This window comes from Anthonomus grandis, chromosome 12 (genome assembly GCF_022605725.1).
Source record: "Anthonomus grandis grandis chromosome 12, icAntGran1.3, whole genome shotgun sequence".
Taxonomy (NCBI): Eukaryota; Metazoa; Arthropoda; class Insecta; order Coleoptera; family Curculionidae; genus Anthonomus; species Anthonomus grandis.
This window is the reverse complement of record NC_065557.1, coordinates 2840466-2865320: the sequence shown is the minus strand read 5'-3', so window position 1 is coordinate 2865320 and position 24855 is coordinate 2840466. Positions and strand designations below refer to the sequence as shown.

The 24855-nt window shown below is 35.6% G+C and overlaps 5 protein-coding genes and 1 long non-coding RNA gene across 12 annotated transcripts; 3 read left to right on the top strand and 3 right to left on the bottom strand.

The window, feature by feature from the left end:
- Positions 1-460: 460 nt before the first annotated feature.
- Positions 461-1427, bottom strand: LOC126742761 (uncharacterized). Its single transcript, XR_007662710.1, has 2 exons — positions 1287-1427; positions 461-819 (listed from the first exon to the last, which is right to left on the bottom strand). It is a non-coding gene; the product is annotated as an uncharacterized LOC126742761 (long non-coding RNA).
- Positions 1428-1461: 34 nt separating this feature from the next.
- Positions 1462-4314, top strand: LOC126742744 (actin-related protein 2/3 complex subunit 1A-A-like). Its single transcript, XM_050449533.1, has 4 exons — positions 1462-1607; positions 1665-1731; positions 1789-2393; positions 3768-4314. The coding sequence occupies exons 2-4, from the start codon at positions 1665-1667 to the stop codon at positions 4218-4220; spliced, it is 1125 nt and encodes a 374-aa protein (XP_050305490.1). The 5' UTR covers positions 1462-1607; the 3' UTR covers positions 4221-4314.
- A 713-nt stretch (positions 4315-5027) lies between these two features.
- On the bottom strand, positions 5028-16957 carry LOC126742737 (DNA polymerase iota-like). Of its 4 annotated transcripts, none has more exons than XM_050449523.1 (3): positions 15214-15356; positions 12556-12754; positions 5028-5411 (listed from the first exon to the last, which is right to left on the bottom strand). In XM_050449523.1, exons 1-3 carry the CDS (start codon positions 15220-15222, stop codon positions 5098-5100), a joined length of 522 nt encoding a protein of 173 aa, XP_050305480.1. In that variant the 5' UTR covers positions 15223-15356; the 3' UTR covers positions 5028-5097. The 4 variants fall into 4 exon arrangements, with proteins under 4 accessions (XP_050305480.1, XP_050305479.1, XP_050305477.1 ...); XM_050449522.1 differs by lacking the exon at positions 15214-15356 and adding an exon at positions 12865-13290; XM_050449520.1 differs by lacking the exon at positions 12556-12754 and having other exon boundaries at positions 5264-5411; positions 15214-16957.
- On the top strand, positions 8425-11007 carry LOC126742751 (uncharacterized). The gene is made up of 3 exons (XM_050449542.1): positions 8425-8602; positions 8657-9123; positions 9219-11007. The coding sequence occupies exons 1-3, from the start codon at positions 8580-8582 to the stop codon at positions 9509-9511; spliced, it is 783 nt and encodes a 260-aa protein (XP_050305499.1). The 5' UTR covers positions 8425-8579; the 3' UTR covers positions 9512-11007.
- A 431-nt stretch (positions 16958-17388) lies between the features above and the next one.
- LOC126742743 (uncharacterized) lies at positions 17389-23883 on the top strand. 4 transcript variants are annotated; one of them, XM_050449530.1, is made up of 5 exons: positions 17389-18129; positions 18226-18386; positions 18443-18640; positions 18695-18878; positions 23570-23883. In XM_050449530.1, exons 1-4 carry the CDS (start codon positions 17519-17521, stop codon positions 18874-18876), a joined length of 1152 nt encoding a protein of 383 aa, XP_050305487.1. In that variant the 5' UTR covers positions 17389-17518; the 3' UTR covers positions 18877-18878; positions 23570-23883. The 4 variants fall into 4 exon arrangements, with proteins under 4 accessions (XP_050305487.1, XP_050305486.1, XP_050305489.1 ...); XM_050449529.1 differs by having other exon boundaries at positions 23565-23883; XM_050449532.1 differs by having other exon boundaries at positions 18443-18644; positions 18699-18878; positions 23565-23883.
- LOC126742741 (proton-coupled folate transporter-like) lies at positions 17398-23578 on the bottom strand. Its single transcript, XM_050449527.1, has 6 exons — positions 23119-23578; positions 22812-23053; positions 22277-22744; positions 19313-19552; positions 19019-19259; positions 17398-18963 (listed from the first exon to the last, which is right to left on the bottom strand). Exons 1-6 carry the CDS (start codon positions 23238-23240, stop codon positions 18930-18932), a joined length of 1347 nt encoding a protein of 448 aa, XP_050305484.1. The 5' UTR covers positions 23241-23578; the 3' UTR covers positions 17398-18929.
- Positions 23884-24855: the final 972 nt, after the last annotated feature.

The window sequence follows — 24855 nt, the reverse complement described above, 5'->3', positions numbered from 1 at the left end:
AATTTAATTGTCAACGAAAACGAAGCGGGCACAAGTTTGATCGATATTTGTATCATAAAAGGGTCTGGTTCAGTTTCGCCGCCAAATTTAAATGTGTCAACGAAATAATCGGACGTTGCCAGCTTTGGAAAAAAATATTTCCAGTTCGTTCTTCAGTATTTCCATTATTCGTTTCCTTGCTAGTGTGGCAATTTCTGAAGAAACATACTAAAACTTTAAGATAATTTATTTTTACTCTCATGAATTATTCAATTCATTTAACTAAAATCCCCATGGATCAAAGCTGGCAACTATGTATTATCTTTTAAGCAAAATGGCCGCCATCAAAAGGAGTGGTCAGCTCTCTGCCCAGTGATGTCACAGCCTAGGCCTACTTGACTTAAAAATCGTACATGGACGTAGGTGCCATTACGTCACAGGTTAGAATTTTTGATCCCAAGGACGAATGAAAATCGCAGTATTTAAAAAAAATATATTTATTGATTCAACGCGTTTAAAAAGGCCAACTTGTCACCGGAGATCTTCGATTGTTTCAATGCGTTTTTATAATTCTCCATTTGATGGATCCTCTTCTCGACGCTCTTGGAAACGCATGACAATTTCTCCTCGCTCTGTCTACTTCTGCCATTACTGGTGCTTGAAACGTCCTCTTCCGCATCTCTTAAATTGTTTTCCAAATTCTCCAGAATTATTTTTTGGAAATGGTCGTAAATCGTTTTTGACTTGAACAGTTCGCTTTCGGAAGCGTGGAATTCTCGTATTAAATTGGATAAATCCTCTTGGTTGTCACGGGAAGACATTATTTTTGTATACTTTAACCTATAAAAATAAAGAAGGACTGTGCTAAAGTACCAATCTGTCATTAGTGTCAAGTCGCCATATTAGTTTTTGTGCTAATTATGTCATAACCACTGCGTAAAAATGAAGAAGGCCAAATGAAATCTGACAACATGCTCTTTTCCAATGTCAAAAGAAAATAAACAGCGTTGCCACATAACTAATTTATTTTTAAGTCAAATTAAGAATAGACTTTATCAAAAATAATTAACTAACTTCGCAACCTAAATTAATTTGAAAATTAGCAGGTTCTTTGTCCTTAAGAAGAAAAAATATTTGATATTAAACTGATCTGGCAACAGTGGTCCTTCTTAACGTCAACACATGGCGGCCATTTTGAATTATTTTGTTTTTTTCTGTGCCGCAAAACAATTCATAATCTAAATTAATTAACATAATAATCAGTCAATAATGCGTGATTTCGATATAAATGAATACTCGCTTCTTACCTGAGGTCAGAAATAAAATCAAACAACCCGTTTTTAGCGAAAAACCTTTGTTGCAGTACAACAAACCACTGGCAACAAACGGACTGTCAAAGAAATTTTCAGGTTATGTTTATGATATGACGTCGCCTGATTGATAATAACAACAAACAAAATCAGACATTCGCTGTCAGAATGGAAATGATTCCGGTGACTAATCTCGAGATAAAACGCTTACTAAGCGATACACACCCAATTAACATAACATCCATAAAAATTACTTGAATTCATTCCAGTTAAAAAATTCGTGTCGACTGACCAGAGTCCGCGAATTGCTCGATAAAGGTAAATGAAATAAAGGCCCCATTGTCCCCTTAAAAACTTTTAATTCCTTGTTATTAGATGAGTCAGTGCTTTAGCTTCGGCCCGAGCCCCATCCCTTGCCACTCATGGAACAAGGACAGAAGTCGTAAGTTCACCCTTGAAAGTCCGAGTTAGTCAATATTGAGTCACATAAATTTTTTAGAAATTGCCTTTTCTCCTGGCAATAATGACATTGAAATCCACCAAAACAGAGGGCAGAACTGGTCCCTGGCGGGCACTCTAAAAAAACATGACCTCAGAGTAACAAGCTTAGATTGGGCCCCAAAAACTAACAAAATTGTTTCATGCTCCGCAGACAGGAACGCTTATGTATGGACCGAAGAGTCCAACGGGCAATGGAGCCCCACGTTAGTGCTGTTACGGATAAACCGGGCCGCGACCTGCGTAAAATGGTCCCCAAATGAAAATAAGTTTGCCATAGGGTCCGGATCTCGACTGGTGGCGGTGGCTTACTATGAAAAGGAAAATGACTGGTGGGTTTCTCGGCATATCAAAAAAAGTTTTAAATCAACAGTGACCACCCTCGATTGGCATCCTAATAATATGCTGTTGGCTACTGGAAGTACTGATTTTCGTGTGAGGGTGTTTTCTGGTTACATTAAGGATGTCGAGGAGGCCGCAAAGGAAACTGCGTGGGGCTCCAAAGAGGCTTTTGGGCAATTGATGGCTGAATATGTGAATTCACCTTTGGGAGGTGGATGGATTCATTGTGTGGCTTTTTCGCCTGATGGGAATAAAGTTGCTTGGGTGAGTCTTTTTAAAGGAATATTGAAGCATTTTTTGTATGCTTTATTTGTATCACTTTAAATGCTTAAGATAATTTGTATATGAATGTTCTGATAACAGTCTAGTGTTAATTTCATTTAGCTACTGATAGTCTTTCAGTAGTTAGAAATTTACATTTTTGGGACACCTGTGCTTGGAAATCAAATAATTTGGACTAAGGGTCAATAGCTTTAACGGATTTAGTCCAATCATTTAAAACCCTTAATAAAGTTTGTAGATCACTGTTTTCTTAATACTCTACTGTTGATTTCATTTATCTAGGCCCAGTAGTGCCTGAGAAATTTAAATTCTTGGGATGCCTGGGCTTGAAAGTCAAATTATTCGGACTAGGGGTCAATAGCTTCAAAGGTTTTATCCCAATCACTTAAAACCCTTAATAAAGTTTATAGATCAATGTTTTCTTAATACTCTACTGTTGATTTCATTTATCTAGGCCCAGTAGTGCCTGAGAAATTTAAATTCTTGGGATGCCTGGGCTTGAAAATCAAATTATTCAGACTAGGGGTCAATAGCTTCAAAGGTTTTATCCCAATCACTTAAAATCCTTAATAAAGTTTATAGATCACTGTTTTCTTAATACTCTACTGTTGATTTAATTTATCTAGGCCCAGTAGTGCCTGAGAAATTTAAATTCTTGGGATGCCTTGGCTTGAAAATCAAATTATTCGGACTAGGGGTCAATAGCTTCAAAGGTTTTATCCCAATCACTTACAATCCTTAATAAAGTTTATAGATCACTGTTTTATTAATACTCTACTGTTGATTTCATTTATCTAGGCCCAGTAGTGCCTGAGAAATTTAAATTCTTGGGATGCCTGGGCTTGAAAATCAAATTATTCGGACTAGGGGTCAATAGCTTCAAAGGTTTTATCCCAATCACTTAAAATCCTTAATAAAGTTTATAGATCACTGTTTTCTTAATACTCTACTGTTGATTTCATTTATCTAGGCCCAGTAGTGCCTGAGAAATTTAAATTCTTGGGATGCCTGGACTTGAAAATCAAATTATTCAGACTAGAGGTCAATAGCTTCAAAGGTTTCATCCCAATCACTTAAAATCCTTAATAAAGTTTGTAGATCAATGTTTTCTTAATACTCTATTATTGTTTTCATTTATTTAGGCCCAATAGTGCCTGAAAAATTAAAATTAAAACAATACATGGCATACAGGTATTCAAATGGGCACACCTAAACAATGTTAGTCTGTGGACTTGATGCAATCAAAATCAAGCCTTTGTTGCTAAGTTTTCATACTTTTTCTGTAAATGTTGAGGTGGATCTTAGGTAGACTTTCCACATGAAATATTCTAAATCCTTTCACAAACGTTTTCTTAGGTTTCTCACGACTCTTCGATAAACGTGGCAGACCCAACCCTCGGCGCCAACTCCATCATCAAACTACCCACCAAATTCTTACCGTTTTTAACCTGCATTTGGACCGATAACGGTACAATTGTGGCCGGAGGTCACGATTGCCAACCTTTGACCTACACTTTAACCAACAATAACACGCTCACTTTTGCGGGTAAACTGGACAAGTCGTTACAGAAAAAGGAATCGCAAGGCATATCGGCCTTATCGAAGTTCCGTTTAATGGAAAAGGAGGCGAGGAGCGAGCAGGAGGATAAAACGTTGGAGTCTGCCCACCAAAATCCCATCGCTTGTTTTTGTGTTTACCAAGGGGTTAAGGGAAAAGTGGAGAAAATTAGCAGTTCCGGGTTGGACGGACGGGTGGTTATTTGGACCGTGGGATCGTTGGAGAGGTCTATGAAAGGACTGAAAATGTGATAACGAACATTCCAAGCATTTTGTTACTGTAATATATCGGATATATTCGAAAACCTTGAATGTATTATTTAATAAAGAAAAAATGAAAAATCTTGACCAGTACCTAATTTCAATATATAAAGAAGGAGATCCAACTCATCTGGAGAATTCTAGGAGTCTGATTTCTTCCTTCTCAAAAATGTTTGAGTTAGCTTTATATTCCAGTATGTTAGATTTCTTAAGCTAATAAGAGAGACTTAACATGTCTACTAAAGAGGGAAGAATGCAGATCTTTCCAAGGACCAATCAATCCTTTTGTAGAGATAATATGGTGTTAGAGGGACCGCACTAGACTGGATCAACAACCTGCCTTGTGTGCGATAATTTGATTCTGATATTTGATCTGATTTCTTTGATATTATCACACAGAAAGTAGGTCGTTGGTGTGGAGAAGAAATACACAAAATATCACTCTCCAGAAGAGCAATATTTTGGAAGTAAAAAATAGAGATACAGACTTGGCAAATTTTACAGGCGACACTAACATCATAGAGTTACAAACTAGTGACACTACAACATGCCTGGGAATGCACATAGATCAAAACTTAAATTGGTAAAGTTCGTATAAAAGAACTACACTTTGTTATACTTTACAAGTTATCAAAAATCATTTAAGCATAGGATCTAGATCTCTTTTGAATTCGATATCGTAGAATGAATTATTACCAGAACTCACCTTTGGTAATTTGTACTTTTCTCTTTCCAATTCCTTAAACTGCGATGTATATGGCTTCTTAAGTATTGCGTGGCTCTTTGAATAAAGAAGCATTTCGTTCATTAATTTATTTTATAAAAATAACATTTTTTTAAATTAAACAGTGATACATACAAATATAACTTAATTACAAAAAATGGACTTTACTTGATGCCACAGTGACACCAGAGCGCCATTTAAGGTCCAAGCCGAGGCCAAAATGGTGACGACCAAAGCCAAAATTCTCGACTCGTAACTGGTGTAATAGACGAACCAGTGGGTGTAAAAGCCGTAACATAAACTGACGATTCCCACCGCGTATCCCAATATTCCCAACAGGTTGTGGGACAGTTTGTATAGTATGGGGCGAATCGGTAAGTAACGTTGCGTTTCTTTATGGTATTTTATTAGGAGGCCAACGGGGAGGGAGAGAATTAGAAGAATCATGGAGACCAAACCTGGAAATTTAAATAAAGTATTAATTTGTTTGGGTCCGCCAGGGTTCGATTTTTATTTGTTATTGTGAATGAAAATTTATGAATTATTATGTCTGTTGTACCGGAATTTATTCAGAATCATGGTTTTCTCGAGTTATTTGAAAAAAAAAATACCAGTAATAGGTATACATTTTGCTAGTACCTTAATACTCAGTTTCCCAAAAAACCTCGTGAATTTCGAAAAATCCAGAAGAATGAAATTTTTTACTTTTTGATGTACAGGTACCTAAGACATCTTTTTTTTGTACGTTTTCTACCACATTTATGTTGGTTTCTGTTTGTGGTGATCATGCAATAGAAGTATACGCAAGATCTTAGAAAGGCATTATACAATTTTAAAATACTATTACAATACATAAAGAACTTTAAGTTTATTAAAAAAGCAAAGTATCTGATAATCTTTACTTACAATATGTTTAACACGTTCGCGGACAGTGCCAACTTAAAAGTCGTAAAAAAATTATCACCTGTTTTTTTACTTAATTTAGTTGATTTTTGCGGGAATATACGAAATATTGAACGAAACATGATATTTTTGCGTATGTTTCTCTATAAATAGAAGACGGTTATGACAGGTCTGTCCCACCACACTACTTTTTCTGGTCTAGTGGGACAGACCTGCTACCACCGTCACGATAAAAAAAAAGGAAAAAAAGGATATCAGCACAAATAATGTATACAAATACGTTTATTCGCCTAATCAAACAGATCTAAATCAAAATACAAAAACCTTAATTAACATTCTCAAAAAAGCTAAAAGAAAACACCAAATTCATTGGTAAAAGATACCGGAAAACATTTGAAAAAAACCCTAAGCGCTATGCCAAGGTGCAAAGCACTCCACACACAATGCAGGCCTTTCAGGGTTGCCAGAGCATCTGTAACTGGTTTCCTTCCTCTTTGAAAATTTTGAACATTGCCTGCATCGTGAGAAATATCGCTTCCTTGAATAGTTATCAGGAACTGGGATTATCTGGGGAAAATGGTTCTGATAATTCTGATCCCCAAAAACGCTTGTACTTGGAACAGGAACATATTTATTCTGAGTTGGCCTAAACCTAGGTGGCAGTTGCAGCAATGATCTCCCATTTTTAATTTCTATATCAATTTGTAGTAGAGATTTTATGATTATCTCTCTGAATATCAAGAAGCTAATATTAGACCCGTTATGGGTTCCATATAGTGATATCCAGTAAATGGAAAATGACCTTTTTATACCAAAAAATGGTTTTTCTTGGCGAAGAATAATAAGAAACCATTTGATCACACCGGTCAATACCGGACATGAACTTATTTTAGTCAATTATTTCAATAGGCTTGATCTTAGGATTACCTTTTCTGTTAGCGGTGTTCACTAGGGCAGGATGATGCGCAGTAATAAGAGCTCACTTCGCGCTTGTACTTCCACTTCGTCACATATACTTTTCCTTTTCGCAGCCAAACATGTTCTCCAAGTGACAATTTTTTTTTGTGACCAGAACAGGATTTCCTTTCCTGTTGCTTTGAAGGGTACCTGTGACATGAGTTTTTAACCCGACAAGTTTTTTTGCCAATGAAATACTGTTATAGTAATTATCCATGAAGATCTGATGTCCGCGATTGAGATATGGCTGCAAGAGTCTTGTGACTAAGGCCTCGATTTTCGTAAGATTTCCATCCTGCGGTTCAGCTCCTTGCCCTTTGTAAATTTCTATGTTCAAAACGTAGCCTTCGGGATTGCAAAGTTCATAGAATTTAATCCCATATTTGGTCTTCTTGTTTTTCATATACGTTCTGAAGGAAAGCCGTCTTCTAAACAGCAACATTGATTCATCAAGAGACAACTCTTTCGTAGGCTGTGAGTAAGTTGTGAAGGCACATATCCAGCAGAAGTTCCTTAATTCGGTATAAGCTATCCTTGCTTGGAGATGCGTTTTTATTGTGTGTGCAGAAACATCGCAAGATTTGTTCAAATCGGCGGCCGCTCATAGTCGACGAGAAAATCGGATGGTAATATAGAGGATGATAGCTAAAAAGTTTTCTTATATTGGGACATTTTATTTGGGCCTGCAGTAAACACAGTCCCAGAAACTTGCTTATTTCATCTTTCTAGGCTTGATATCCATACTTCGGGAGTGGCGAGTTTTAGGACGAGCGGAACCGGACAAGTGGTCTGCATAAATATTACTCGAATCGACTAACAACCGTTCATCCCATAGTTGGAGAAATACACCTAATGGTGTATCTGATGAATCCGGATCAAGACAAATTTGTTCTGCTATTCCATTTCCATTCATGGAGAAGTCATCAATTCCAACCGTGTCCGCCAACCGGCCGAATCATTTTCGACTGGTAATGGATCCATTTGGTCATCTGAATCGGATTGCGAAATTTGTGGTGTCGATATTCTGTTCGTGGGAGAAACAGGCTCAGAAAAAGGACGGGATGATGACCTACTGGTCTCAGGAGAAATATTCACTTGCTGTTCAGAATCTGAGGAGTCGGCCACGTCATTTTTAGGATCATAGTTGTCACTACTTTCAGAGCCGAATGGTTCCGATTCCTCATCGGTTGATGTCTCCTCTAGTAGCTTGAGCAACCGCGCCTCTTCCTTGGAATCCATATTTATCACCAGTTGAAATGTATAACCAAACTAAATAAATAACAAAAATTAAAACAAATTTTATAATAAAACAAAATCAATACATACCTAGGGAAAGCCACACGTGGTATACAAAAACACTCAACAAAAAACGAATATGCCAGTCAAAAACAAATATAACCAAGCAAGAAGATTAGACACCATTAATACCATGAAAAGTACGAAACTGAGTAAAACGTGAAAACAAAGCGAGCGTCACGTCGTTGCTGTCCCCACCATACGCTAAAAGTCGCCTCGTGCCCATCATAGCTCATGAGATAAATTTCGCATCAACTCGCTAACGAATATTACTCGCGTCTGTATCCCAACACTAATGCGAGACATTGCGCATGCCTCTGGTCGTTCAATGTTAAATGTCACATTCTTTCCATCCCATCAGCTGTTGTTGTGTGTTATTTTGCAAAGGCAAATCTGGCAAAGTTATTATGTGATTATCACTTGTTACTTGTTTTATATCACAATTGTGTTCTTGTGTTTCATTTCAAAAAATGGAGGAGCAGGTTAATGTCCAGTAAGTTATTATCATTATTGAGATTGTAAGAATATTAATTCCCATTTTTTGTAGAAAAATTGTGTATGTTTGCACGGAGTGTGGGACGAAATGTAGTATAAAATCAAATATTAACGTTCACATGAAAAGGAAACACAAAGATTTCGTGAAACCATCCACTTTAAAGACCTTAAAATGCCCTTTATGCAGCACTTTGTTTTCTTTAATGACTGAACTGGATCAGCATTTTTCCAATGTGCATGACTTACCATTGAAGCAAGAAAACCTGGAATTTAATTCATTTGATGAGTTTAAGGAGTGGAAGCTTGAAATAGAGACAAATAATCAGTCATCATATGTTCTTTTAAATTCCAGAAGTCTCAATGACAAATCAAAAATAATAAAATATATTTGTCACCGATCTGGAAACTACACAGAAAATGTCAAAAATACAAAAAGAGAGCGGCAACCAAAAGTTAAGGGTTCAAATAAAATTGGGTCTATTTGTCCAGCAAGGATAACAACAAATATAAATTACAAAGGTAGGTACTATATTTTTAAGATTACTTTTATAGGAATAGTAGAAACATTTCTACTGAAATTGGCATGTTTCCTAATTTTGTCATTATTTTTTAAGGGAACATTATGGTCAAGTATATATCCACCCACATAGGACATAAGCTGGAAGTAGGAAGGCTGCGAATGACACAGTTTGAACGTGAACAATTAGCAGGAAAAATGTTTCAAGGAATTCCCCATTACAAAATTTTGAATGATTTGAGTAAAAATTTTAACCCTTCAGCCAGAATTAGCTATACAACAAAACATGACTTACATAATGTAAGTAAATCCTTTAAAATAAATTCAGACATGATTTTTGATGAAGACGACACTAAAAGTGTAACTATTTTAATTGAAAAAGATGTCTAACTTGGATAATCCTATATTATTGTATAAACCTTATGGTGTAGAACATAGTACCATAGGAAAAAATAATTTTCTTTTAATTTTTATGAATGCAGCTCAAACAGAAATGCTTGCAAAATATGGGCATAACATTTTAATGATTGATTCAACCCATGGGACCAATCCGTACAAAATACAGCTTACAACACTTATGGTAGTCGATGAAGACTACGAAGGGTTTCCAGTAGCTTTTTTATGGTCAATTACCCAGACAGAAGTAATATATAAGATTTTTTTTTCTTGTCTAAAAGAAAAATTTCCAGAACTTAAGCCCAGAATTTTTATGTCGGACGATTGTAATATATTTTATAATGCCTTTTATACCTAACAAAGTTTTATGTGACTGGCATGTAAAAAGAAATCTTAATGATAATCTCTCTAAAATAAATTCGGTTGAAAAACGCAAAGAAGTTAAGAAAAATATAAAATTATTAATTAATGAACTTGATGAGTTAACTTTCCAGAAAATGATGACTAATCTGATAAAAAGTATAACTAGTGATGAGGATACAAAAAAATATGGACTGTACTTTGCCACTTACTATGCAAAAAGACCTGAACAATGGGCCCATTGTTTCCGGAAAGGATTTAAAAAGAACACTAACATGTGTCTGGAAAATTGGCACCAGGAGTTGAAACATAATCCTCAAATGGCAGGAAAATGTCAGAGAAGACTGGATGTCAGTATTAATAACATTTTAGAACGCCTTCGTATGAAATTTTTAAGAAGATTGGTGACAATATCAAGAAACAGGGTTCCCTATAAACTTAGTGAGTTAAGAAAACGTCATAAAATTGCCGAGCAATTTGCGCACACTGTTCAAATTTTTGAAGATATTCCTAAACAGAAATGGCTTGTTGCTTCATCTAAGAACACGAATAGTACTCCAGGTTTAGAATACTATACTGTTGAATGTATTAAAGATACTCATGAAGTATGCCAATGCAATTTTAATTGCAATGAATGTAAATGCTGCCTTCATACATATTCATTTACTTGCCACGATTATGCTATACAGTATAACATGTGTAAACATATACATATGGTTTGTACAAGGTACCCTCCTACTCCACGAGAAAATATTTTCTCCATGAATGATGAAGATTCTTCATTATATATTGATGATGAACATCAGCTTATATCCTGCCAACTTAATCAAAACACTAGAGATACCGTTCAGTTAGAAAAAAAGTCAACTCTGGAAGAACTAAGCATTCTGACAAGCTTGATATCAAATAGCAATAATTTAGAAGAAATTACTTATGCAAAGAAAAACATCAAAACTATAATTTCTGCTATTAGTGCAATTAAAACAACTACAATAAGCCCTCTAGTTTCTAGTGAGTACTACCCTCATAACAAGAAATCTGAATTACAAAATCGTAGACAGCCATTACCAGTAACTACATCTTTGAAATCCCTAAAGAGGAAAAGAAAGAGAAAAGTTGAGGATGAAGAGTTTGATGATTATACTACTTTAGTAAACTTTGTTTGTGATAATTAATTGATAGTGAAGTGATAATATACGATATTTTTTTATATTAAACGAAAAGAATAACATTATTTTTGTTTATTTCCTAAATACAATAATTTAAAACAAAATAAAAAAGAGTTACAAATAAAATTTTGTATGTCCTACTCAAAAAAAATACAAAATGCTCTTAGAACGATACATGGTTTTCCCATCTTCCAAATTTAAATGCGATATTATATTTTGCCTGACAAGCGCATTCTCCGCAATAGTGTTGGGATATAGACGCGAGTACGAATATTACTTTTCTCTGTTTACTGGGACACAGGTGATTCACTACCATAAGAATTACACGTATTTTAGGCCGGCTAGCGCCGTTCAAGCAAATTTAAAAATGGCTGCTATGGCCGGTCTGCCACAATACACATGACGGCTGTGACAGGGCTGTCCGCGAATGTGTTAAAATGCTTATTAAATTTATTCCTATTGTGCAAGTAAACATCAAATAAGTTTTGCAATAAGATTTGTGGCCATTAGTGTAGTTTACTTTTCTCGTAAAGGTGTTGCCTGTTTTTTTGATAACACCTAATAATTGTGACTTCCGAAGTTCATGTTAATTTTTTACAATATTGTAATAACGCACCGGAAAAAAATGGTGGAGGTTCCGACTTGCGACACAAAAACACTAATAACTTTGGATCTATGGCGAATTTTTTTTCCGGGTTTTTACGATTTTATGCACAAAGAATGAGCGTATATAATAGTAAAAAACTACGGCTACGACGGTAAAAACGGTTTTTTGACGAAAAATGTTTGTTTAAACCGGTGTGGAAAACTAACTGAGCCGAATTTTCTGAAACTCATTAACGTCAAAGGCCTTTATGCAAAGCAACTCCCAAAGGGCGCTTTTTAAAATAAACCTGTTAGAAGTCGGATTTTTCTGCGAATGAATTTCGAACTTTTTGCGCGGTTGTGGGGCCTAAACGGTAACGTTCTCGATAATGCGGATAAAACAGCCCTTTTCTACGTAAATGTAACATTGTTTTTTGTTAAAACTATTTTTTTCAAAAAAAAAACTGTTTCCGAAATAAACGAGTTTAAACGTAAAATTTTTTTTTCGAAAAAAAAAAAAGAATTTCTGGAGAAATGATTTTTTTTTATGACCCGGAATGAAAACGCAACGTTATTCCGTAAATCCGGCCTTAGCATATTTGTATGTCTAATATGAGAAATGTCATAGTTGTCAAAATCACCTAACTCTACCACTCTATTTGAGTGTGCACTGTGCCAGACTGAATGAATTTTAAATGTTTGCAGAGACAAGCAAAAAGACGCGCAACTGTGTACTAATAAAACAACCGATTATTTTCCATCTTTCTCTCTCTTTTTTGAACGTAGATGGCGCATATAGCGTTTGCCGCCATAATTCAAACATCGACTGTCAAGCACTCAAATATTTTTTATTTATTTTAATTAAAATCAGCCATTATGCGACGACCTGTACTTTTACACCATTTTACTTAACGACCCACTTACCAGTTATCCCGTGGGCAGTATATAAATGATACCCCGGTTGTATGTAATGGAACACCAAAGCGTTACCGCAAATAATCATAACGGTACCCAGAGCGACTATAATTCCATGAATCGTATATTTGGCATTCCTGGTCATTTGACGGGACCAGATTTCGTCCCCGGTGAACAGCATCAGGGATTCGGCCATCAGGGGCAAATACTGAAATACATTCACGGGAGCTAAATAGTAATAAATTAACTTCGAAACTCCTTTAATAAGTTTATTTTATTACTAGTATAGAAGTAAATACTTAAAAGTGAAACTCTTACCCCGAAAGTGGACAAAATAACGTGCCAAGAAAACCAATAATTGTAATTCACGATGCCGATCCAACATACGTAAACCACCGAGCCGGCCACCCCAAACCTCGTTAGATAATTTAGGCAGAATCTGAGCACGTTTTTTTTTAATTCGCCCCAATTAGTCGCATTAATGTCGACCCTATTTAGATCCGCGGTCGAATCCATGTTCGTAATAACCATTTTAATATTTATTTATTAATAATGTTTATCTCTGATAGAGGTTTCACTGTCTCACCAGCTTTAGAATAATTATTACTGAAAGTGGTTTGTTGATTTCGATTGCACATACACAAGTGGATTTCCCCGCGCTTTTAAGATTCTGTGTGTTGTAGGTCATATTGATGGGATTTACATTCTTTTGTGAAGTGTACATGATTCTTGGTAAGACAAGATTCTTTTTATAGAAGAAATGGAATTATTATTATATTAATACAAAGACAAAGTCATGAAATTATAAGATCCGTAAAATGATAGTTTGATATTCATTAATTCTAAGACAACTTTAGATACAAAGTACGGCTTTAATTTTCTCCTATAAGCTCCTTAAGAGGCCACAGTAGGTATCCACATGGTTTTACATTAATTTTAACTTATAAAAGACAATAAATGAAAAGACACTTATGAAGACAAGAAAAATGCGGCTTGAATTAGTTGCGTGACCCCAAACCAGAATTCCTTAAGAAATTCTGCAAAATAGGCTGATAAATTTAGTAGATGCACTATTGACTTAAGTTTCGAAGGGCTAAGATACCAGAAGCCACCTTACAAAAAGTACAAACATATATTACATGTTAAAATGAACAAGCATTTATACAAAGTCAAAAAATGATACATACATTAGAAAATTAATACTAGGCATACAATTCTGAACAAAAATAAACTCTTTACTAATATTATCTGCTATGGGCTTAAAAATAATGTCTAAGATGTGTAAATTCAAGAAATTCTGAGGTGCTATAGAACGCCTTTTCATATAATGGACAGCAATGATATCAGTCTGTGATTGGTAACTAGGTCTTTATCTCCCTTCATAAACACAGGTGTTATAATCGTTCTCTTAAGGACCCTTGGAATTTTAATAAAAAAGTAGTAAATCCCAATAATGAGAACTGGCAAACAATATTTCATGTTTAGTATAATTCATGCTTAATTTATTGGCATTAAACCAATCAGCAACCGTCAACTGTGTCTCCTCTAGACCCATTAGCTTTCTTCCTCAATGTGGTATCATCCGCAAATTCAATTTAAATGCTAGTGTCTGAACACAGAAGACACAGTTGAAAGCTTTGGTTAAATTGCAAAAAGTGAACCCAGTGAAGTAACCATTATTTATTAGATATATGATTTAATAAATTGCCAGTGTATAGTTTGTAGATTTTGCCTAAACTGGTAAGTACTAAAGACATCATTGAATTCAATGTAATCTGTTATTCTGGCACCTGAGAGTTTTGTAAGTACTCATAAACTTCTTCCAGTTAATTGAGAGTAATCTCACAGTTTATTCTAGGAATCTGAGCACTTTGATTGCCTGTAAAAGCCTTCTAAGTACTCGTAAACTTCTTCAAGGCATTTAAAGGTATATGAATGCTTTTCCAGGAACTTAAGTAATTTTTACTGCCTCGAAGTGTCATCTAATCTAATTATATATGGACTTTTTTGCGATTAATATTGTTTAATTTTCTGGAATTTTTTTAAACCAAGATAACATTTGTTAATTAATTAGTACTTTAATAAAAACTGGTGAAGCTTTTTACAAAAACAGCCACAATATGATACAAGCCAATAACTCAGTTAGATCATTACAAGGAACTTTCTTGCTTAAAAGCACAACTTATGACTACTCATAGACATATTGTGCATACTAGGATAAATTGATTGTTTAATATAGATATTAAGAAGCTTGACCAAACACAATATGCATGTAATTAGTGGGGCATATATACCATAAAAGTCCTAAATTTTGGTTTAAAAAAGTTAACTGTGTTTAAGCCTGTCAGACTGTGCAGCACACTGTATTTCTAATGACCAATTACAGATGTGATATTTTTCATGTTTATTATTTTCTAAGATTACCACTTCAACATGTTTATATGAGCACATAAAAAAAAATGTGAAAGGAAATCATAATTGTGTAATTGTACCGATTTCATCATATTTCAGCCAGTGTTCACTGAGTCGAATGAAATCAAAATTGGCACATGAGACTTCAAAATCAAATTATTGTTGGCAAATGATTCATTTAACGAGAACCATGATATCCCTTTGATGAACTGATAAGCAATGGCAATTAAAAGTAAAACTCTAAAAAGAACTTACTGTTACCATCCAAATCCTACTTCCTCGGCTCCTTACTAAAATAATTGAGCATAGTATTAACTTTTCCCTTCGAAACCACTTTTCTCTCTTTACTTTTGTGTTCGTCCCACAGCTCTTGTTGCACCTCTAAAGGCAACTCTCCAAACACCTCAATATCTACACCCGGAGGACATTTAAGACATCTCTCTTCTTTTGCCAATTTAATTCTCTTAATTGGGGGCTCAATAACATCACTGGACTGCTTGAAAAACCCATCCAAAGTGTTTTTCTGATTAGGCACATCAATAAATTTACTGAAACCCACTCCGAGCAGTGTAACTTTAAAGCTTTGCTCTGTTATAATTTTTTTAAATAACCCATAAGCCACTTCTACTAATTTAGTTTGATTATCCAGGGAAACACTGAGGGGACACTGTCTGGTTTCCCTCTGGCCCCCTGTAGTAGGATTATATTTCCTCACAGAGACTTTTATGACTTTTGGTGTTCTCCCGTCAGATTTTACTAATATTAATAAGCGACCTAATAGCTCTGATAGTTTGTCTTGCACCTCTTGCTTTGTTACAAGACATTTAGCATCTTCTAAACTAATTGTCAAAGGTTTAGCATAAGGTTTCACAAGGCTCTCATCCACACCATAACTAAGTTGTTTTAGATGTTTAGCTTTCAATGGGTCAAATGCCATTTCTAGCTCCCTAATTTGGCAACTTTGCAAGTCTTTAACAGTAAAAATGTGAATATCATTCAATACTTTACCTGTTGCAACACCTATTGATGGAATATCGCAAACCTTTTGTAGACCCAACATTAATTCTAAGGCACTATCGGGAAACAAAATAGTCTGTTTATTAGGTTTGTTTTTTGAGCCAACTAGCTTTGCTAGTAGTTTATTATGAGCTATGCCAGCACAAGTGGTTAAACTTAACTGTTCAAATATAGCATCTCTCATTTCCTGAGCAATTTGAGATCCTATACACAGCCTTTCATAACAGCCACAGTCACAAGTTCCACTAACATCACCGTAAATGCACCCCACTGGTGTATAGTTACTTGCCATTCGTTCATTTACCAGAGCGGTAACGTCAATAAAGTTCTCGTCCAGGCCCAGGCGCTCCACCAGATCAGAAAAGCCCCTCAAGAGATCAGATACTTTGGAGGAATATTGTCGATAGTGTTGTAAATCCTCTCCATTTATCAGCACCAGCTTCGGGCAGAGTTTCTTTGCTTCTGTGACGGACATGCACTTTTTCAAGCCGTATTCTCGCGCCTTATAATTGCTGGTGACTAAACAGTTTTTCTGTTGGATACCCACCGGTTGGAGCTTTAGCGATGGGTTTTTGACTTCCTCTACTTGTGCATAAAAACAGTCGATGTCAATGTGTACGATTGTTCTCGAATGGTCCTCCATGTTAGTTTTTACAGGTGGTTCATTGGTTTTTTTTAGTTTAGAACGAGATAAATTGAAAATAAAAATAGGCATACATTTAAAAATTTAATAAACAATCAAGCTGTCAATGTCATCAAAACAAACCGGGTGCTTTCCAGGGTTGCCGGCTTGACAAGTGGGCCTCAAATTCATTTCGTAGGAAACTACTAATAGGTCTGGAGAGTTGAAATTTAGTCTCTAAAGATTTTTTGTGTTTCATTTAGAATATTTAAAATATAGTCACGTAATTATTAAGGAAAAATTAATTCGCTTTTTAGTAAGTCCGGCAACTCTGCCTACTTATTTGTCAAATGTGTCATCTTCATTTATAAACATAACCTCACTTAACAAGTTGTTTGTTTTGACTTATTTTAAGCCCATAAATTCGATGTTAATTTGTACGATTGTTTTTGAATAGTCCCCCATGATGAACAAAGTTAATTTTTAAAAGTGGTTTTTTAGTTTAGAACGCGATAAATTAAAAATAAAAATTTAATAAACTGTCAATGTCATCAAAACAAACGGGGTTCGTTCCATGGTTGCCGGCTTGTCAAATTCGTTTCGTAGAAACTACTAACATGTCTGTAGAGTTGGAATTTAGTCTCTAAAGATTTTTAGTATTTGATTTAGAATATTAAAAATGCAGTCAAGTAATTGTCGAGAAAAAAATAATTGGATTTTGACGAAATTTGGAAACACCGCAGACGTATTTGTCAAATGTGTCATACGTATGTCAACTTCAATCATAAACATAACCTCACTTTAAAAGTTATTTGTTTTGATTTATTTAAAGCCCCTAAATTCATCTCAGTTTAAAACGTTAATAATTAAGATTATATCTACTTATGGGGTGTTTTTAAGCCTATTAATCCTTTCACCGTTATGGCACTATATACCAGTAAAAACCTGCTGTGCTTATACAACATAAGATACTTGGTTTTGCAAAAACTGCAGCCTTTTTTACACATAAATGTCTCCCAAGTGCATTGGTCTTCAAAAAACGATGAATCGGAGACCTTAGATCAATTTACCACCCAAATGATGGAGCGAAAAAGCGGCATATGGGAGAGACGTAAACTGCTCGCACGAAAAAAGATACAATCGAATCAAACTGTTATAGAAACCCCTCTTGCTGATAATTTGTTGGCCCAATTGAGTTCGGACGCAATAAATGACTTATTTTATAACGAATTGAACCACGAAGATCATCCAAAGGTGGTACAACTGATAAAACAGTGTGTAAAATGTAATAAAATTCCCTCGGTAAGTTTGCTTTTAAGAGCTTTAACAATTTGTGCAAGCAGTGGGGATAAGGATAGTATTAGGGAAGTAGCCGAATTATGTGGGAGAATACGCCCGGATATTTTAGTGGAGAATTGTAATTTTGAACATTACGATGCACAAGCCATTTGGATTAAAGGGAATGTGGTGAAAGCATTGGAGATGTTTGGTAAAGTTTATCGAGAAAATGTTTATTTAAGAAGATATATTAGGTGAGGCAAGTTATCATAAAAACCCTGTAAATTTATTGGTAATATAGTACAAATAGACAGTAATACATTGAAAAAGTGCTTAAATTATTCTTATAGGAGCATTATAAAACACTTAATATCACTGAGCATGGACACTCACAGTGAAGCAATGATAGTGAACGTATTAAACTTTTCTGATGAGCTAATTTTGGAATATAATGACTATTTTATATTGGCTAGTCTGTGGCAGTCGTGCATACTGAGTAAATGGTTTACAGGTACTAAATTGATTTTCAAATCATAAAAAAGCTCTTGGAATTATTTTTTTTTTTAGATCAGCAGTTTGCTTTAGACTTGTTGCTAAAATATGCTAAGCTTAAGGATGTTATATCAGATAAAATTGTAGTAGTTGTTGAAGTATGTTTAAGACACCATCAAACTGAAGTTGTTTATAGGCTAACAGAGGTTTTATTGCAATTAAATTGTAGAAATGATATTGGGAAAGTATTGGTGGCTTTACTGGATTATTCATGTAAGTGTCATATGCTTTAAAGACTAAGTCGGTCTTAATTAAAGCCATTTTTAGTTAGACAAACTGACTTTAGGCAGTGCAAGGAAATTATTTTATGGGCAGTGGAGCATGATATTGAAATGCCTACCGTTTTCAGGAACAAAAAACTGGTCCAGCTGTTTTCTAGAGACATTAAGAATGTTACCGTTAAAAGTGATATGAAACAAACAAAACCGGTGCCAGACTACAAGTTTTAGAGGTAAATCTATTATAATTTAATCACAGCCAATGGTAATCAAAAAGCTGCATCTCATGACCTCATTTTGTTCTTCCAAAACAACACCCTAAAATTAATAAGTTTATTAAACTGCATGCCTTCAATTTGATTGATATTTTTACCCTGTACACACTATACACAGCCCATATAAAACCATACTAAAAAAAAATATTGTGGCAGAAAATAAGTCAAAAGTGGCCAAGTAAAGCCAATTGTAAATCGGCACAAAAAGTGCTGGGGCCAACACATCACTAATCCCCAATAGTGATTGGGTCTTTCCGATGTCACTTGAATCCACCATTTTGGTTGCCAAAGACTTTTTCGCCGTTCTATACACTCTGGTGACAATGCCGACTGCAACCCCTAAAATTTAATTCAATTAGCCCCAATAAAAATAAGCAGATCTTGAGACTTACCGATGTAAAATATGCGAGAATTCTTTGCCAATCCGAACACTAAATTGGTGAAGATTTTATCAAGTACAGTGACAAATAAAATGGTGATGTCACTAAAATGGAATACTTTAGTGAAGAGCGGCATGCCGATCAGTTGGCCTGTCAAGGACATTAAGGAGGTGGCGGTGAGGAGGTAGCTGAACTCCAAGGGGGTCCAGTGGAAGACGTTTTGGGTGTAGAGGTACAGCACGTTACTTTCACCTATAAAGGGATATTTATTTGATGTTAAAGCACGATAAAAAAATATGATTTTCATTCATTTCATAAACAAGTGTTTTTATGGGTCAAGGTATAATATGTACTAAAACTACAATAAAAATTTAAAATGATTACATTCAAAAACTATAAAATTACAAAACAAAGTTAAAACTTGATTGAATGTACTCGTCAAATGAATAGAAGGCATTCATTAAAAGGTAGTTTTTTATTTGCCCTTTGAAATGTAATATAATAATAATAATAATAATATAATAATAATAATAATAATATCCTTTATTTGCCAACAAAATCGTATACAGGACGACAAAGCAACGTCATACAAAGGAGGATCTAGCTCCTACATTAATTCTTCTTATCTAGAATTCATAGAGCTATAAACAAAATAACAAAATTTAAAATAAATATTCTGAAATATAACACAAGTTAAAATTATTATCCAAAAGTAAAATTATAAAAACATTTAATCTGCAACCAGTGGTAAACAGCTTTTTTAAATTGGACTGTAGATTCAATGCTTCTAATATCAGCAGGTAGCATTCTATAAGCCCTGATGGCCATATAATGAGAACCTCTTTCATAGTAAGCTGAATTATGCAATGGAATGCGAAGATCGCTTCTATGTCGTGTAATCATAGTCACATCCTCAGCGTACATTGCCCTATTCTCAACAAACAAATGATTGTGTCTCTTCACAAATAAAACCAAGGAAGAAAAGTATAAGGAGGGAAGGGTGAGTATTTTTAGTTTGCAGAAGTAAGGTCTACAGGAAGTTCTGTAGGTCATGCCCAATAAACAACGAATGATACGCTTTTGCATTCTAAATATATCTAGAGCTCCTCTTGCTGATCCCCAGAAACAGATACCATATTGTAAGATCGACTGTACCTGTCCGAAATAAAATAGGCGAAGAGATACCTCAGACACTACACCCCTTAATCTTCTAATCAATCCGCACAAGCTAGCTAATCTGGAATAAAGGTTTTTAATATGTTTCTCCCAATTTAAATTGGGGTCAATGTGTATTCCTAAGAATTTAATACTATTGGCTACAGGGATTGACTGCCCACCAGACCACACAAGTAGAGATTCTGAGACAATATTGGCCTTTGAAAAATTAATCAACCCCGTTTTACCAGAGTTCATGCGCTCCACTGCGGATGAGCAGCCCCGTGAAAGATCTACCACTGTCTTCCTGGCAACTATAACTGATGTGTCGTCGGCGAATTGACAAATCATATCAGAAGGGAACAGCTCAGGCAAGCCATTGACATATAATAGGAAGAGCACAGGTCCCAAGATTGAGCCCTGAGGCACACCTCTTCCTATAATTTGGGTGCGGGAAAACTTTGGTGAGCCGGAATGTGTCACACAAACTATTTGTTCTCTTTGCTCTAGATATGAACTGAGTAATTTAGATGCTGCACCCCTGATGCCATACCGTTCCAGGATGTCCAGCAGTAAAGAATGGTCAAACGCCTTAGACAAATCGAAATACAGTATATAATAGGTCAAGAGCCTTAATACCTGTTGGAATACAATTATAAAACTTTGTGGCTAAATACTTGGTTCTGTTTCTGGACCTTTTTTAGTTGGTTAAAATGCGGCATAAGATCTCTACAGTTTCTAGTTGGATAGTTGTCGAGCTGTTCATGAGTTTTATAGAGATTTAAGTTTTGATGGACAGCGCTTGCTGCAAGCGCTGTAGAATGTAAAAATTTAAATGATGCAATCTTGACGAAATCCCAGTCCAGTCAGGATACGAGTGCATTTTCTGTGCTGACCAAACAAGCCCATGTCTACATATCACAAGGGTGAAAATTATGTGAGTATAGTGAGTATGAGAGTGATAATTACTATGGTATGCTGCAAGAAGAGTTTGCAGAGATGCAAGCTCTAAATAAAAATAACCAAACGCTGTTCAAATGTTAATCGCGGATCGAGGTAGACACCAAAAAATGTAGCCTGCTTAGCACAATTTGGGAGAATAAGATCCTCAACTGTATTATGTCTCAAGGTAAAGTTAGGGCTTTGAATTTTTGAAGTGTTAAGAGAAAGACTATTTGCCAAAAACCAATCATGGATGTCCCAAGACAGAACTTTGTGGCACTCCATACTTCAATGCTTTAATATCAGATTTATTCTGATTAAAGCAAACATATTGAACTCTGTTTGACAGATACGACTAAATCAACCTAACTGCTTCACGATGAAAATTATAGGCATGAAGTTCTTCAAGAAGAATACTATGTGTTACACAATCGAACGCCTTAGTGAGATGAAGGAACGAGGCTAGGGTATCGAGAAAGTTCTCAAATCCTCGAGCAAGAGTTGTTGTTCTGTTTTCCAAACTGAGAAATTGCAAACACACCGTTAGACTCAACATAGTCATTAATTTGTGTTTTTAAAATGCGTTCATACACTTTAGAAAGGATAGGCAGAAGTAGTTGAATAATTTATTAATTTTGTAATGATAATTTAATTTTTTATTGCTGTGTCTGTTTTTTAAATCATTAATGGCTTTCATTACTTCTTCAAAACTTGCTATTTTAAACCTAAAGGGGGTATATCAGTATTGAGGATCAAAATTCAGATATTCATGAAATGTGCGGTTAGTATTACTGATGTGATTTTACTTATTTCATTTTCTAATGGGGCCATATATAGAAATCATTCTAAAATTCGTGGCACAAGTGAATATTTTCTTACCATCAAAGGCGGCCCGATGTAAAAAAGCCATTAACACCAAAATCCACACCAACTGCCCCCTCTTGATCAACAAACCAACCGTATCCTTGGCATCACTCCAATGAAATAACTCGCTCAACGACCATTCGGTCCGGTTTCCGTAACTCGCGGGCTCTTTTATCCAAAACCACCCGTATATGAGCGCGATAAGGTACAAACCACCCGAGGTGGCCAACACCGTGATGTACCCGGCGTGCACGAAAAACAACCCGCTAAACGAATGTACCGTGGGCAGTACCACGCTCACCACCAGCTGAAGTATACCGAGGCGAAACGTTCTGTTTTCTTTCGCAGTTATGTCGGCTATAAAAGAGGTGGAGGCCATGGTGACCATGGTTTGACCTCCGAACCAGGAGGGGATGATTTTTTGGAACACCCCCTGTGCCTCTAGGGGCAGGGCGGACATGTAGAGGACGCACAAGATGCAACCTAGAACATTCAACATGGAGCGGTCGATTTGGTCGTTTAAATTTTTGAACCGTGAAAACGTTCTTACCAACTACTCCGAGCAATTCTCCCACCAAGGGCATAAGAAAAAACGGTTTTCTACACTTGTGCCGGTCACTAAACGACCCCAAAAACAGCACCAGGAGCAAAGGGACGAAACTCTGGACGGGCTGTTGCCACGTGTGCATCCGCCCTACGGCCGTCTGTACCTCTTTGTTTTCGTGGTTGTAGTGGGCGTGGTGACCGCTCAAGATGGCGTCGCATACGGACGAATTGTAGCGCAGGGTCACTCTGGAAAATGTAGAGTCAAAGAGTGGGGGCGGTTGGTTCTTTTGACAAGTGAAGATTCGTCTCACCTGCAGGCTTTTTCAAATTCCAAATTGTCCAGAGCCGGCTTGGAGATGCACAGCGCCATCTGGAATAAGGCGATTAGCGGTTCTACCGTGACGATTTCTCTAAGGCGTTCGATCAGGTTCATTTCTGTGTACTGTGTCGCGATAAAACGTGATTTTTTTTTTCAATGATCGGAAACAATTGACTACAGTGGCAACTTTATTCGAACAAGCCTAATAATTATTATTGTAAACGATAATTCGTGATTTTTCATTTAATTGTTTATGCGGCAGTGGATTTTAATGAAGGCCAACTGATTTTTTTTTTCTTCGATTTAATAGAGTTTCAAGTAACGGAACGCAAGTGGCCCTAACTGGATTCAGTTTGTTGTTATCGAGTTGGCTTTGGTTAATTGAAATTGTTTGTTATCGTCAAAAACGGAGCAGGACCGTAATGTGATTTTTTTTAGTACAGACATGTGAGAGAGAGCATTAATGGTTAAGGTTACATTAAAAAATCGCTAAGGAGTTCAAGTATAGCTGGGATTTTTTGTATTAATCGGTGACGTCGCTATCTTGAAAAAATCGTAAAACGTTAAACGATTTATGTGACTTTTTAAGAAAATATTAATTTATTCATAGCCTTCAACTGTTCAAGGGTGAAATGTGATATGGACGATCAAGAAATCGTTTTGTATTATAATGACCATATAAACATGTGAATATAATTTTTTTTCTAGAGGTTATTATACATTTTTATTTATTAAGCAAATAAATATTTATTACAAATATCATGTTTTATTTATTAAAATACAGTAATTATTCTTAGGCTTAGAAAGATTTTCATGTATTATCATTATGTTCATTCCATTCATGACTGTATCTGCAGAAATTCTTCTTTGCATAGAGGAGGTACTCAAAAATCTAGCGTGCAGATAAGGTCCGTATTTTTGTGTGTCTGAATGAATTAACAATTAACACAAAACATAACCTTCAAGGTTATGTTTACCTTGAAGGTTATGTTTTGTGACAATTAACGTGAAAATATATCGATACTGTCGCTCATTTGTATTGGCTTCAATGACAGATGTCATTGTTGGGGCAACATTGGTTGTAGCCTTGCGCTTCTATATCGATATTACTTACAAACAAAAGCAGAAAATTGAATCTCGTCTCAAATTTAAAAAAAAAACAAATTTAAAAACTTTTATTATCACACACGCCTACGCCATCTCATCCCAACTTACAAATTATTCTTATTGGTTCCACTCTCTGGCTGTAGCGTTCGTAAGTCGAATTTACACCCGTACCCCATGCTCTACAGTCTCTTTTATAATGTCCTAAAAAGTTCGTATATTTCAACTGCTACCCACGAATATCGATACCGAGGCGCCTTCCTATGTGAATAAGTGACACGTGGCAGGCGTCACTGTAGAGCGCAGGATCGTATCGATATTGCAGACAAAACATGACAATTACATCTTACATTAATAAATTGGAATGACGAAGGACATTAACTTTTTTTCATTTCGGTATTAATACATTAAAAGCACGTGTAAACATTAATACTGTAGCCCATAAGGATTTGCTTCAATTCAAAAAACGTCAGTCATTTCATGGGCTGTCAAACTGTAGGGCGCAGTATTGTATCGATAATTTACATGTGCGCTCTCCTAACAGAACCTTTCTATTAAAAAAGTATGAATAACAAGCGACATTAACCTCTTCTTTATTTACACCCTAATTCATTAAAAGCATGAT

What these genes read in the sequence shown, in the direction of transcription:
- LOC126742744 (XM_050449533.1), top strand. Translation starts at nt 1,665, where the DNA reads ATGAGTCAGTGCTTTAGCTTCGGCCCGAGCCCCATCCCTTGCCACTCA. An exon ending in ATGGAACAAGGACAGAAGTC is followed by an intron (nt 1,732 to 1,788) that starts GTAAGTTCACCC and finishes TAAATTTTTTAG; the next exon opens with AAATTGCCTTTTCTCCTGGC. An exon ending in ATGGGAATAAAGTTGCTTGG is followed by an intron (nt 2,394 to 3,767) that starts GTGAGTCTTTTT and finishes ACGTTTTCTTAG; the next exon opens with GTTTCTCACGACTCTTCGAT.
- LOC126742743 (XM_050449530.1), top strand. Translation starts at nt 17,519, where the DNA reads ATGGCACTATATACCAGTAAAAACCTGCTGTGCTTATACAACATAAGA. An exon ending in TATTTAAGAAGATATATTAG is followed by an intron (nt 18,130 to 18,225) that starts GTGAGGCAAGTT and finishes TTATTCTTATAG; the next exon opens with GAGCATTATAAAACACTTAA. An exon ending in GGCTTTACTGGATTATTCAT is followed by an intron (nt 18,641 to 18,694) that starts GTAAGTGTCATA and finishes AGCCATTTTTAG; the next exon opens with TTAGACAAACTGACTTTAGG.
- LOC126742751 (XM_050449542.1), top strand. Translation starts at nt 8,580, where the DNA reads ATGGAGGAGCAGGTTAATGTCCA. An exon ending in GAGGAGCAGGTTAATGTCCA is followed by an intron (nt 8,603 to 8,656) that starts GTAAGTTATTAT and finishes CATTTTTTGTAG; the next exon opens with AAAAATTGTGTATGTTTGCA. An exon ending in AACAAATATAAATTACAAAG is followed by an intron (nt 9,124 to 9,218) that starts GTAGGTACTATA and finishes TTATTTTTTAAG; the next exon opens with GGAACATTATGGTCAAGTAT.
- LOC126742741 (XM_050449527.1), bottom strand. Translation starts at nt 23,240, where the DNA reads ATGAACCTGATCGAACGCCTTAGAGAAATCGTCACGGTAGAACCGCTA. An exon ending in GAATTTGAAAAAGCCTGCAG is followed by an intron (nt 23,054 to 23,118) that starts GTGAGACGAATC and finishes TACATTTTCCAG; the next exon opens with AGTGACCCTGCGCTACAATT. An exon ending in CTGTGTATAGTGTGTACAGG is followed by an intron (nt 18,964 to 19,018) that starts GTAAAAATATCA and finishes TATTAATTTTAG; the next exon opens with GGTGTTGTTTTGGAAGAACA.
- LOC126742737 (XM_050449520.1), bottom strand. Translation starts at nt 16,690, where the DNA reads ATGCCTATTTTTATTTTCAATTTATCTCGTTCTAAACTAAAAAAAACC.